The sequence below is a fragment of the Copadichromis virginalis genome, linkage group LG6 (assembly GCF_057382275.1).
Source record: "Copadichromis virginalis isolate Kocher_CV1m ecotype Utaka linkage group LG6, C_Virginalis_male_GT1.1, whole genome shotgun sequence".
In the NCBI taxonomy this organism is placed as follows: domain Eukaryota; kingdom Metazoa; phylum Chordata; class Actinopteri; order Cichliformes; family Cichlidae; genus Copadichromis; species Copadichromis virginalis.
Window position 1 is genome coordinate 2,383,355 of NC_140623.1, and position 13,135 is coordinate 2,396,489.

Below are 13,135 nucleotides of genomic sequence, written 5' to 3' on the forward strand. Positions count from 1 at the left end.
AAGAGAGAGCAGATTTCCCCTCTATTGGCTTCTATTGCATTTAATATTTCTTCTTCAGTCACCTTTCTCACTCACTATGTGTTAACAGACCTCTCTGCATTGAATCATACTCGTTATTAGTCTCTGTCTCTCTTCCACAGCATGTCTTCATCCTGTCTTCCTTCTCTCCGGTCGCAGCAGATGGCCCCGCCCCTCCCTGAGCCTGGTTCTGCTGGAGGTTTCTTCCTGTTAAAAGGGAGTTTTTCCTTCCCACTGTTACCAAAGTGTTTGCTCATAGGGGGTCATATGATTGTTGGGTTTTTCTCTGTATGTATTATTGTAGGGTCGACCTTACAATAAAAAGTGCCTTGAAAAAACTAACAAACAACAACAACAAAAACAAACAAACTAGTAAGAAAGTATGCTAGTTGTTTATTTAAACTGCTATATTTCACTTTTTTGCATTCATTAATTTTGCTACATACTTGCTAAATTTAACATCTGTATAAGTTTAATTACTAGTCAGCCTTTAAACCAAAATGAAACTTAGATTTACAAGAGCCCTCAGAACATCACTTAGTTAGTACTTAGTTTATATCAGAATAACTCTTATAGTGTTTTTTCATAGACTCTGCTTCAATCAGCATGACAGAGGCTCAGATATTTCAGATATATCAGTTCCAATACTGTCTGCATCTCTGAATTTTTCAAAAAGCACTTACGATTGTTTGGACATTTGGCGCTGCTGACAAACCTTTTATTCCTCTCAGCACCCTTAGCCTGCACATTAAAAAGAGAAACTATAAAAACAGGACAGTGTCTCTGTGTGGCAGTTGCAGTCTTACCCATATAGGCAGAGGGTATACAGCTGGATCCTCGAAGATGGCAAGAGACAGATTGACCAGCATGAAGAAGTAGAGGAGTACCTTTAGGGCCCAATGATTATAGAGCATATACAGTCTGAAAATCCACACACAAAGTTGGATATTAGAGCAACTCACACTCATTATTCAATCCAAACTGCATGCTATAACTTAAAGTCCTCACATCCAAATGCATTTCACATTAGGAGGAAGTCATTTCACATCCCTCATAGTTTGCCATAGCAGATTGACTAATAAACAGGAGAAAATGTTGCATTTGCTGGGACAATATATTCTACATGAAAAATTATCCATTCAACAATGTTGATTTAAAGCTGTTATAAAGACTAATATGTATTTATTAAAAGTGAAATATAAAGTTATGACACCTTACAGTAAATATACAGAATAAAAAAAATACCAACCAGTCAGCACAGGCAAAGAAAGTCATCGTAAACAGAGCTAAAAGAAACTGTTCTAGTCTGACATGTTCAAACTGCTGGTCAAAAATTAAGAGGAGACGGAGAGGAGTGAAACATCTTCCAGGCTGAACAGATTAAATATACGTGTGTACAGAAATCAGCACAACAGAAATACAGCAGAGACAAACAAAATAATTATAGAATTTCCACATATTTAATATGGATGGATGGATGTGAAAGCCGCACCTGACAGCCTGAGGTGATGTGTCAAAGTAGACATTTCTGTTGTACTGGGCATCTGACACATAGATGGCAGCCAAGTTAAAATCCTGAAACACACAGAAGGGCATTTAAAGCATTTAAATATTACTCTCAATATAAGAAGATCTGCAAAATAAAAGGTATTTAATGCTGAAAAATTAACAAAAATTAAAACAAATCTACTATCTGATTGTCTTTTTTAGTTACATATAGTTGTTTGTTTCCTTAATTCTCACATTTCCTTTGTCTGTTAGTGGATTGTTTTTTGTTTTTTCGGCCGGCTTGTGCGATACATATATGAATGGTATGAGATCAAGTGTAAACCATCATTATGGTATTATCCATAGGCACACTGGCTAAGGTACAGCATGAATTACAACAGCCTTACCTAAGCCATTTCTCTGTGTGAGATACAGCAGGCAAAATCAGTTTTGACCATGTGACAAACTGTTGCTATTGATAAGAAATTCTCACCAGAGAAACCATCCAATCCACACATGCAAAGAAATCAAAGCACAGATCCCGATAAATTATGTGTAATATAAGAAATGATACAGAAAACATACTGAACACACTAAGAAAGGGGTGTACAAAAAGGCATGGAAAGTCATGACACCAGCTGAATAATATCAGTAAGCAGTCCTGCCACTTGGTTCAAATTGATGTTGGTTCATTCAAACTGATGGCCTATAAAAACATGTCTTATAAGAAACATGGGTAAAACCAATGAGGACTCTCAAGACCTTTGAAGCCTTATTGTTGCAAAACATACTGAAAGCATTGGTTACAGAAGAATTTACAGAAGAAACTACTGAAGGTTCCAGTGAGCACTTTTGAAGCCAATATCCGGAAGTTGAAAGAACATTATTTCACCATAAACCGGCCACGACCAGGTGCTCACTGCAAGATTTCAGACAGAGAAACAAAGGCAAATGATAGTATGCATGTTCAATACATTTTCCACTCTGTCATTTCTCATTATTACACATAATTTATGGTAATCTGTGGTTAGATTTCTTTACATGTGTAGACCGAACTGGTTGTTATTGGCATCTGGTGAGAATTTTACATCAAAAGCACCTTTAGAAATATATTTACTTAGAAAATTGGTGGCACGTTCAATACTTATTTTACCCACTGTAATTATCAGCAGCTTCACCGAAAGGTTGAGGAAATGAAAACAACTTGCAGAAGCACAGACTCAGGGTCAGCAGTGACCTGCTAGACAGAACCTCAGTGATGGATCCTTGGTTCAGGGCCAATATACATCCCAAGCACCAAAAGACTAGTGCACTTAAACACAAAACTGTGTTTGAGGTCAAGTCTATGCTGTCTGATTAATTGGTGACCACAGTGCATGAGCCTGAAGGCTAGCAAAGAATAGTGCAACTGGTAAGAATCACTGGCAAGCAGGTCCTGAGCTGTGACGAGAGAGTTTTAAGGTGATTTACAGTGATTTAATATAGAAGGCAGTTCACTCAAATAGTGGAAGGAACATATAGATTGTTTGTTTCAAGCATTGAACCATCTGTCAAAAATGGTCCGTGAAAAAAAAAGGGTCCCCTTTTTTTTTGTTTTTTAAACAGTCGTCCAAAGCTATCGAATAAAATCTATTTTATTTGTCAATGATTCACTTAATGCACAATAAATTCATCTTTAACAGAGAACTAACTAGGGAAGTTGGAAGCTGTATACTAGTGATGGGTGCTTTATGGGGCTTAAAGGACAAGAGTCCAACAGTTTACTGCAGTCGTGGAATCATTTGCACGTTCTCCAGGCCATCCGCTGACAGAAAACCTGCACAATCACATTATAATCACTTGTAGTTGTGCAGGAGCGTCCAGCTGTGTCATACCTCTTCGCTTTTTGCTGTATTCCCTGTGTTTGAATTTCCTTTTCTTGCAGACGCTTCGGGAATGTTTTCATTCTTCTCTGATTCAGGCATCTCTCAACACGACCGACACAAAACGTCCCAAAATGTTTCTTCTAACTTTTTAATGACTCTCGAAATGTCTCCAAACTTTCACTACCAGCTCCTCGGCGTTTCTAAGTGGTGAAAAAAAGAAAAACATATATCCAAACTTAGTTTAAGTCGCACTTTTTGACGTAAACGTCACATCAAGCGTCATCCACGAGATTCGCATCAGAGGATTTCTTTCCAGTGGCATAAAAATGACAACCGCTTGCCATCTATCTCAGCCTACTGATATCTGGTCAGAGCCGCTTCAAGTCTTGCTCCAATAAACCACGACTCGTGCTGACTTCACGGACCAGCGGAATGAATAAGGAGGAAAAAATACAGTGATGTGTAAAACAGGCTGATTACCATTAAACAAAGCAACAACAAACTATCTCATATTCCCTAATAACGAAGTTGCAGATAGCGAGTAAGTAATAGACTTACAAAACGCAAAATGTTACGTTTTAACCAGATTTAGAGTAGTTGACCAAATGTCTCAATGAAAATCAACAATAAATGCATAAAAGGTTGAAGATTTTTTTTAAACTTTGAATAAATAAGTAAAAGGAAAAATCCTATTTTCGTAGCATTGTTGCTACATGTCATTGTTACATGTCCCTTTTTATTCTTGTCCAATTAACCTCTACAATTTAATTTGTTCTATACTTATTCCTTTGTAGTGGTTTCTATAAAAGAATTATTTTTGGTGCTTTTTTCTTTTATGCCCACCGTTTTCACTGTTGAACTCGTATTACTATGCTGTTGTATTTTTCAGACATTACTCGGAGACAGTAAAAGCACCATGTGGTATCATGTGACTCAGCACGATAACGGAAACTGGGAGAAAGAGTCAGAGGCATTTCAAATAGTGGGAAAATTAGGAGAATATACAGAAATACAAGTTTTTGCGTTATTGTAGGGTCTTCATCCTACAATATAACGTAAGAAAACGTTTTTTTGAACATGCAATTTATTGAAAACAATGCTTAAACTGAAACAGGCTGTTTTACAGATGATCAAAATCTTAGAACCACATGCCTTTAAAATGCCAATTCTGTGCAAAAATGTGGTTTCGTTGTCATTTTCTGTCAGGTAGTCTCACTGTCATAACTTTCTGATGGCAAAGGCAAAAAAAAAGTTCCCTTTTTGAACGTGGTTGGGTTGTTGAACTGCATAAGCACGGTCTCTTGCAGCGTCGCTGCTGAGGTGGGATACAGTAAGACAGTCATTTGGAATTTCTTAAATGATCCTGAGGGTTATGGAACAAAAAAGTCAAGTGGAAGACCCAAAATAATTTCACCAGCACTGAGCCGGAGGATAAAATTGGAGAGAGAGACAATTTTCAAAAAGATAAGAGATTTATTGGAATGTTAATCATAGGGTTAATCATTCTTAATTTCGTTGTTCTCGTGACAATGACAATAACGTTTCTGATTCTGATTCTGGGTGTTGTAGTTTGTTGTTGTTTTAGTTTATATGCTTAATTCGTTTTATGTGTGTATTGTATATGAGTGTAGACTTGTATATAGTTAAACATGCATGGATAATATAATGTCAAATTCTGAATATTGATTTATAAACAATGGGATTTGAAAAAAGTGGGTAGGAAAAGAAAAAGTGTAAACTTCATCCTACTGTTTTTCAACCACAAATATTGTGTAGACACATAGTGTAAATAGTGGGAACAGCTCATGCAAGTGGGACCCTAATCTGCCCGATGTACTCTGAGCCCCTCTCAAATGACTGAACTCCTCACCCTGTTTCTAAGGGAGAGGCCAGAAAGCTTATTTTTGCCACTTGTGTCCACTATCTCATTCTTTCAGCCACTATTATAGGTCATAACCTCAGATGAGGGAAATGACATTGATCGACCAGTAAATTAAGAGCTTCCCCTTTATGCTCAGCTCTCTCTTCACTACGACAGAATGATTCAGCATCCACATCCCTGCAGATATTGACAGACTGATTGGTGCACTATCTTGCACCCTTCTCTCCTCACCCCTGAAAAAGACCCCAAGATATTTAAACTGCTCCACTTGGCAGCAACTGTTTTAGTGATTTTGTTTTATCCAAATAAAATTGAATTCAATTCAATAAATTAATGATTAATTAATTAAAGAGCACTGACCTTTTTTATGTTTTTAGGAGTGAAGCTTTGTGGATGATCCTTAAGCCTGTTAGCTCATTTCTGCCATTTGTAGTTGAGATGTCATTCTTTCAGTTCATTTTTCAGAGCTTGTGACCACAGGTGATGGTAGATCGATCTGTAAATGGTCAGCTTCCACGCTGAGCTCTCCCTTCATCATAGCAGATGTGTACAGAATCCACATCACAACTAGTATGGTGAAATACTAGTTGTCTCTCAATCTTTAGCTCTTCCTCCTGAGACAGTAACTTGCTCCTGTTGTTCCTCCTTCAGCCCAAAGATCAAAGAGTTGGGGGTATTTAACACCCCTAAGTGGGTACTCCATCTTTTCCCAACTGAAGAGCATGGCCTCAGATTTTGAGTTGTTAATTTTCATCCCAGTCACTTCACACGTGTTGCAAACTGCCCCAGTGTGAGCTGGATGTTGTTGATGAAGCTAAAAAAAAAAGATACATCATCCATAAAAAGCTGAGATGAGATCCTGCAACCACCAAACCAGACACTCTTCACCACTTGGCTGCAACTGACCAAAGACGAGAGATGGTTATTTTATACATTTATTTTTTCCAAATAACTGCACTAACAGTTATCACCTAGGTTCTTGCTGATGATCTTGGAGCCCATTCCAGCATGGAGCAAGTCTTCAATTATGTCCCTTCAATCAACAGCTCTTTGGTCCTGCCCATGGTGGTGAGGTGGTTGGAGCAGCAGATATCAATTCAGTGGACATGTGTGCATTATACACATACGCTGAAATCAAAAGTATCTGTAATTGACTGATTGTAGTCAACCTGTACGAATTCTGGCTGGGTTGTAGGGGAACAGATTCCTATTTCACTCAATGACATACAAAACAACCTTTTAATGTATTTTTTAAGATTGTTTTTGTTGATATGTCTCTCTCAATTAAAATGAAGCTACCATAAAATTTATTGCTGTTCATTTTTTGTGAGCAAATTTTAAATTTCTTCAGGGGATCAAATAATTATTCCCCTGACTGGACCACCGGCTTGACATACTCAGTAAGCAAGAAACTTAAGGTAAGGGGAGATTCCAACAGATTTATTTGATATGGATATGAAAACAATCACATTTAATGAAACAATGTTTTTTTCTTAATGACAAGAAACAAATCATTTTGGATACATTTTTAACACAGTATTAATACTGTGGTTTTAAGTGTCTGCCCCAGTTGAAATAAAATTTGACTATTTGTGCTTTAGGTTAAGATAATTCTTGTTAGCAGCACTGACATCTATAATTTTAGGTGTTTAAACTGAATTGGTTAACATGAAGAAATAAATACAATCTCCCAACAATACACTGTGAAGCTGAGTAAGTCCACCCTTTAAATCAACATAAAAAAAGTCTTAATCACGACATTTATTTTATTGAAATATACATTTCCATGTTTTTATTTACTTTAAATCACAACTTGAAACATCAATTTATTTTTAACTAACTCAAGAAAAGTGTCAAACTGTCCAACAAAACTGATTTTTTACAGCAATCGTTTCAAACTTGACATTCTCAAGTGGATGTGGATGGATGTGGATAGAGTACAGTCTTTATCAGTTAATGTGGGGCACAGTCGTCTGGAGGCTGATTTCTATCCTTCCATCATTCCAGGGACTTAAATAAAAATCAGTCTGGTCTCCCTTCAACAGTTTTCTTTTTGACTGCAACCTCAGAGCGCACCACACTCTTCATAGTTCTCTGCATTATCCATGTAGCCAGGTGGATAGTCACAAAGGCACCAGAGACGGCCCACAGCCAGTTCCTTCTGAGCCAGCTCTGAGGTTTCATGGTGACACCACTGCAGGGGAAGAAGAAAAACAGTATTTACTCACAAACACTTGGTATACAGAAAAACATGGCAGGGAAGCCAAATAAAATTGACCATTTTCACAGTTATTGGGAGGAAGAGTTTGTTTTTAATCACAGGTAAACAAAGGGTGTATGTCTCACTTGCTGCGGCACTGGGAAACTGAACCATCTGAACTGTGAGCTGCAAGGAAAAGGTAAGACTGCTGCTGACATGATAAATGCATTTAAAGCCACGATGAGAAAAAAGCCCTGCACTTTCCCTCCAAACAGCCACTTTGTTCTCACTGTTTCGATGATATCACATGTTTTAACGACAGTCCAGCCATACTACAAGTGTGATGACTGCAAAGTGGGGTGTACAAATACAGCTGCTCTGTGACGGCCTCAGAGGTTGTTTAAGAGAATATTGGGAGCAACAACACCATGAAGTCCAAAGAACACACCAGACAGGTCAGGGATAAAGTTATTGAGGAATTTAAAGCAGGCTTAGGCTACAAAAAGATTTCCCAAGCACTGTTCAAGCGATCATTCAGAAATGGAAGGAGTATGGCACAACTGTAAACCTACCAAGACAAGGCCGTCCACCTAAACTCACAGGCCGAACAAGGAGAGCGCTGATCAGAAATGCAGCCAAGAGGCCCATGGTGACTCTAGACGAGCTGCAGAGATCTACAGCTCAGGTGGGGGAATCTGTCCATAGGACAACTATTAGTCGTGCACTGCACAACGTTGGCCTTTATGGAAGACTGGCAAGAAGAAAGCCATTGTTAACAGAAAACCATAAGAAGTGCCGTTTGCAGTTTGCCACAAGCCATGTGGGGGACACAGCAAACATGTGGAAGAAGGTGCTCTGGTCAGATGAGACCAACATGGAACTTTTTGGCCAAAATGCAAAACGCTATGTGTGGCGGAAAACTAACACTGCACATCACTCTGAACACACCATCCCCACTGTCAAATATGGTGGTGGCAGCATCATGCTCTGGGGGGGCTTCTCTTCAGCAGGGACAGGAAGCTGGTCAGAGTTGATGGGAAGATGGATGGAGCCAAATACAGGGCAACCTTGGAAGAAAACCTCTTGGAGTCGGCAAAAGACTTGAGACTGGGGCGGAGGTTCACCTTCCAGCAGGACAACGACCCTGAACATAAAGCCAGGGCAACAATGCAATGGTTTAAAACAAAACATATCCATGTGTTAGAACGGTCCAGTCAAAGTCCAGATCTAAATCCAATCGAGAATCTGTGGCAAGATCTGAAAACTGCTGTTCACAAACGCTGTCCATCTAATCTGACTGAGCTGGAGCTGTTTTGCAAAGAAGAATGGGCAAAGATTTCAGTCTGTAGATGTGCAAAGCTGGTAGAGACAAACCCTAAAACACTGGCAGCTGTAATTGCAGCAAAAGGTGGTTCTACAAAGTATTGACTCAGGGGGCTGAATAATTACGCACACCCCACTTTGCAGTTATTTATTTGTAAAAAATGTTTGGAATCATGTATGATTTTCGTTCCACTTCTCACGTGTACACCACTTTGTGTTGGTCTTTCACGTGGAATTCCAATAAAATTGATTCATGTTTGTGGCTGTAATGTGACAAAATGTGGAAAAGTTCAAGGGGGCCGAATACTTTTGCAAGCCACTGTAACTCTGACACTCATTCTATTTCAATTGATTACATATCAGATGTTTCTAAAAATTGACTGCAGTCCACCTGTGATAAATTCAGTTGATTGGACATGACTGGGAAAGGCACACACTTGTCTATATAAGGTCCCATATGTAACAGTGCACATTGGCGCACAAACCAAGCCGTAAAGTCCAAGGAATTGTCTGTAGACCTCTGAGACAGGATTGTATCGAGGCGCAGATCTGAGGAAAGGTATAGAAAAATTTCTGCATCTGCAAAGGTACTTATATAGATAGCTTGGCTAAGTACTTGCTCAAAGGAGGTCATTTGCTTTATCAGTATTACTGTAGGATATTGCCGAGTTGTTGTAGGTTAGATTTGGTGCCATATAAATACAATTAAATAGAATGTTACATTATCTTGATAGTTTTCATTCTTGAATATCTTCACCTGTTAAATTATAAAAAAAAATCTCTAAGTTTTGAAAATATAAAATAGATGGATAAAACTTTACACTTTGACCACTCAGACCAAAAAATCTATTCCCTGTAAACATTTATTCATTCATTTGGGTGTGACTCTTATCAGCTTTTTGGGCTGAGTTCTAGTGGGGGATGGGATGATGTCTGTGGAAATTTGTGACAGAACTGAGCACGGCAGTTGCACAGCAAACTGAAACTTCCAGGAAACAGGACATTAGAGGACTACCAATAAAAATTATGTCTGACTCCAGTCTATTTACACCTACAGGCGAGCTGCCACTCTTTTACTGATAAGGATATACACATCCTGGACGGTGGTTTGGAGTCAAGGAGGCCATTTACGAAAAAGGGAAAGACGATCTCTGAATCAAGGAGGGGGCCTGAGGGTAAATCTTTCATCATCTTATGATGCTGCCTTGCCAGTAATCAAATAACCTGCTGGAATAATCAGATGGCCAAAGGGGAAACTGAAGCCACTAACATCAAGACAAGAAATCTCCTTCCGTGCATGGAGGGTTAGCCCCAAATCCAGCACCCTGAGACTGTATGCAAAGTGGAAGGAAGATGAGAACTAGTCAGGATGAGACAACAAAGATTTAGTTTTTTGTTAGTTTGTTTTAGTTTAGTTTAGATGTATTCACTATAGTTTAGTGAATACCTCTTGCAGCAGAATCCCGAGAGAAGAGAAGCAGGAAAAGGAACCATCACGGAAGGATGGGAGCCTGCACGGTATGTGCCACCGTCAGACAGAAGAAGAGACTGACATCCACAAATCCTGTCAGTGGCTGGACAAAGCTGAACTGAAAGACAGCACAGAGACAGCACTAATATGGCAGAATAGGAACAAGACCCCGTAGGCTGTACAGAGATGCTAATGAGAAAATTTCAGCACATAGCAACAAGGTGCAAGATGCTAGCAGGTATGGCATACATAGAACACCATAACCAAATGTCCCCTTAGGGTAGTTGAGAATGACCGAGTTAAGATCCTGTGGGACTTGCAGATACAGACAGAAAAACTCGTGATGGCAAACCAAGAGGAAGACAGCTGTAGTGACAGATGTAGCTATACTGAATGATAGCAGCTCGAGAAGTGCCAAGAGCTGAGAGGAGAGCTCAAGAAGATGTGGAGATTGAAAGCAGCAGTAGTCCTCGTTGCAACTGGAACACTCAGGGCAGTGCCCCCAACACACACCCACCCACACAAATACACTTCTCAAGCCCCCAGAGGTCCTGCGCAGCATCTTTGTTGTCATTCAGTATAGCTATATTTTATCACTACAGCCGTCTTCCTCTGCTTGTCCATCACTACGATGTTAGGCTGTTAGCCATCACCGGTAGGGATGGGTACCGGTATCCGGTGCCATTCTGACATAAACGGTAGTAACCAGACTATCCAAGGATAGTAGGCGGGCCCAGGTAAGTACGTTCTTTTAGAGCAGAGTTACAGATTAAAAATGCCCAAGGCGAAGCGGTCAAAAGTCTTGCTGTACTTCACAGCAAAAGATGCAAACTCAGCAGCCTGCAACAAGTGCTTTAAGGTGATACTGTGCAAAGGAGGTAACTCCTCAAATCTGATGAAAAACCTGGCCCCTAGCCCTGCCAGTGTAGCAGAAATGATGATGGATGATGATGGCGGCAGCAGCCGTTCTTCTCTGGGTGAGTAGCTTAATGTTGTTCGTGTGTAATTTATGTTGAGTAGGCTAACCACGTTATTAAATTAATGCACGTAAGGTGAACTAGCAAACACCGTCGTAGTTACATGCGGCTGTCTTGTTATTTGATAGAGTGATACCATATATGCCCTATAGCTGCAGAAAAGGCTAACACTGTTATCTTTTTACAAAAAAAAACCAGCTAAACATGAAAGGTTTTAGGACAAATTTTGTGTTTTCCATTGTTTAAGCACCGGTTCCAACCAAAGGAGGTATGTTGTATCAACAGAAAAGGCTAACTTGGTTATCATTTTGCAGAAAAAAAGAGACTGCTAAAAATAAAAACATAAAAGCTTTTTGGACAAAGTTTGTGTTCTCCATTCTTTAAGCACCGGTTCGAGCACTGTTTAAGCACCGGCACCATTTCAAATGTACCGGTTTGGCACTGGTATTGGATAAAACCTAAATGATACCCATCCCTAATCACCTGTTTATCTATCTGTATCTGGAAGACCCACAGGATCTTGGCTTGTGTCCCATTTTGACCTCGGGACTTCCAGGCCATAATCGGCTCAGAAGTTAAAGTATACTATGCCAGCTATTTGGTTATGGCGCCTCATGTATGCCCTGCCTGCTAACATCTTGCACCCTGCTGTTATGTGCTGGATTGTCTCTGGGGCATCTTTACACAGCCTGCACTGGGGATCTTGCCTGGTGTGGCAGCCCCCAGCCTCTATGAATCTTGTGCATACAGCTTGTCCTGTGCTGCCATGACTAGTGCCTCTGTGCTGTCCTCCAGTCCAGCTTTGTCCAGCCACTGACAGAGGAAGTGGCTGACATCCAGAAATCCTGTCTGCCGGTGATACATACCACGCAGGGGCCTCTGGCTCCATGACAGATTTTCTACTTGCTCCTTTTTTTCTTTCTTGGGTTTCTGCTGTCTGAGGTATTCACTAAGCACATTGTTCGTTGTGGCCATGATCCTGATGTGAATGTTTATCGTCTCATCCTGGACAGTGGTTCTGTACTGTTTGGCATACAGTCTCAGGGTTCTAGTCTTGGGGTGAAACCCTTTGTCCTTGGTGAGCTGCTTCCTTGTCTTGATGTCAGTGGCGTCTGTCTCCTCCTTTAGCCAGCTTATTATCCCAGTAGGCTACCCAATCCCAGTGTTGATTACCTGGATCTTGTTCTTTCCATTCAGCTGACTTCTCTGGACTTGCCTGACCCTCTGCAGGTACTTGGTAATTGCGCCTCTCTTTACCTTTTGTTACCTTCTGACTACACTTCTCCAGTCCGAAAGACATTCTGATGTTGTTGCTGTAGATCCTCGTGGTGTGGATGAATGAATCAATGTCTGTTTAAGCATACAGCTTGATGTCATCCATGTAGAGGAGGTGGCTGACGATTGCCCCATTCTGTAATTGGTCTCCATAGCCAGTCTTGTCAATGACCTAACTGAGGGGGTTCAGGCCAATGCAGAACAGCAGTTGGAAAAGAGGAACTCCTTGGTAGACCCTGCACTTCATGGTAACTTGTGCTATTGGTTCAAAGTTGGCCTCTAGAAGCTACTAAATGTTTTGCTGTCTCTCTAAATGCTGGGTATCAAAGATTCCATAGGTCCCACATCGTCTTCATGTAACGCCTTCCGCTGGGGTTAATTATGTAGTAGCATGCCAACAGTGCTTTGTTTTCATTTCTTCCCCACTTATGTCTTCCGGTTCCGTTAACCCACTTCTCATCTGTGTGTCATGGTTTCCCAACACCTGACGTGGACCTTGTCCACATCCTGTCTGAGCTGGTATGGCTTCAGTTATCTCTGTCTTTCTCATATCCAAGGTAGCTTGGTTAGCATAGGGAATCTCGCCTAGGGACCCTTACTGGATACAGACACCCAAGAAAACACCATGAAAGGTCA

At 40.3% G+C, this 13,135-nt stretch overlaps 2 protein-coding genes across 3 annotated transcripts in view; both read right to left on the bottom strand.

The window, feature by feature from the left end:
• tpcn3 (two pore segment channel 3) overlaps positions 1-3,748 on the bottom strand; it is a 31,485-nt gene extending 27,737 nt beyond the window's left edge. For both annotated transcript variants that reach the window (XM_085458204.1, XM_085458203.1), the window contains exons 1-3: positions 3,381-3,748; positions 1,511-1,593; positions 825-939 (exon numbers count right to left, since the gene is read on the bottom strand). In XM_085458204.1, coding sequence (XP_085314330.1) covers positions 825-939; positions 1,511-1,593; positions 3,381-3,470 — 288 coding nt within the window. In that variant the 5' untranslated portion in view covers positions 3,471-3,748. The remainder of the gene's footprint in view (positions 1-824; positions 940-1,510; positions 1,594-3,380) is intronic.
• A 2,924-nt stretch (positions 3,749-6,672) lies between these two features.
• On the bottom strand, positions 6,673-7,437 carry LOC146706909 (uncharacterized). Its single transcript, XM_085458207.1, has one exon. The coding sequence runs from the start codon at positions 7,435-7,437 to the stop codon at positions 7,276-7,278; it is 162 nt and encodes a 53-aa protein (XP_085314333.1). The 3' UTR covers positions 6,673-7,275.
• Positions 7,438-13,135: the final 5,698 nt, after the last annotated feature.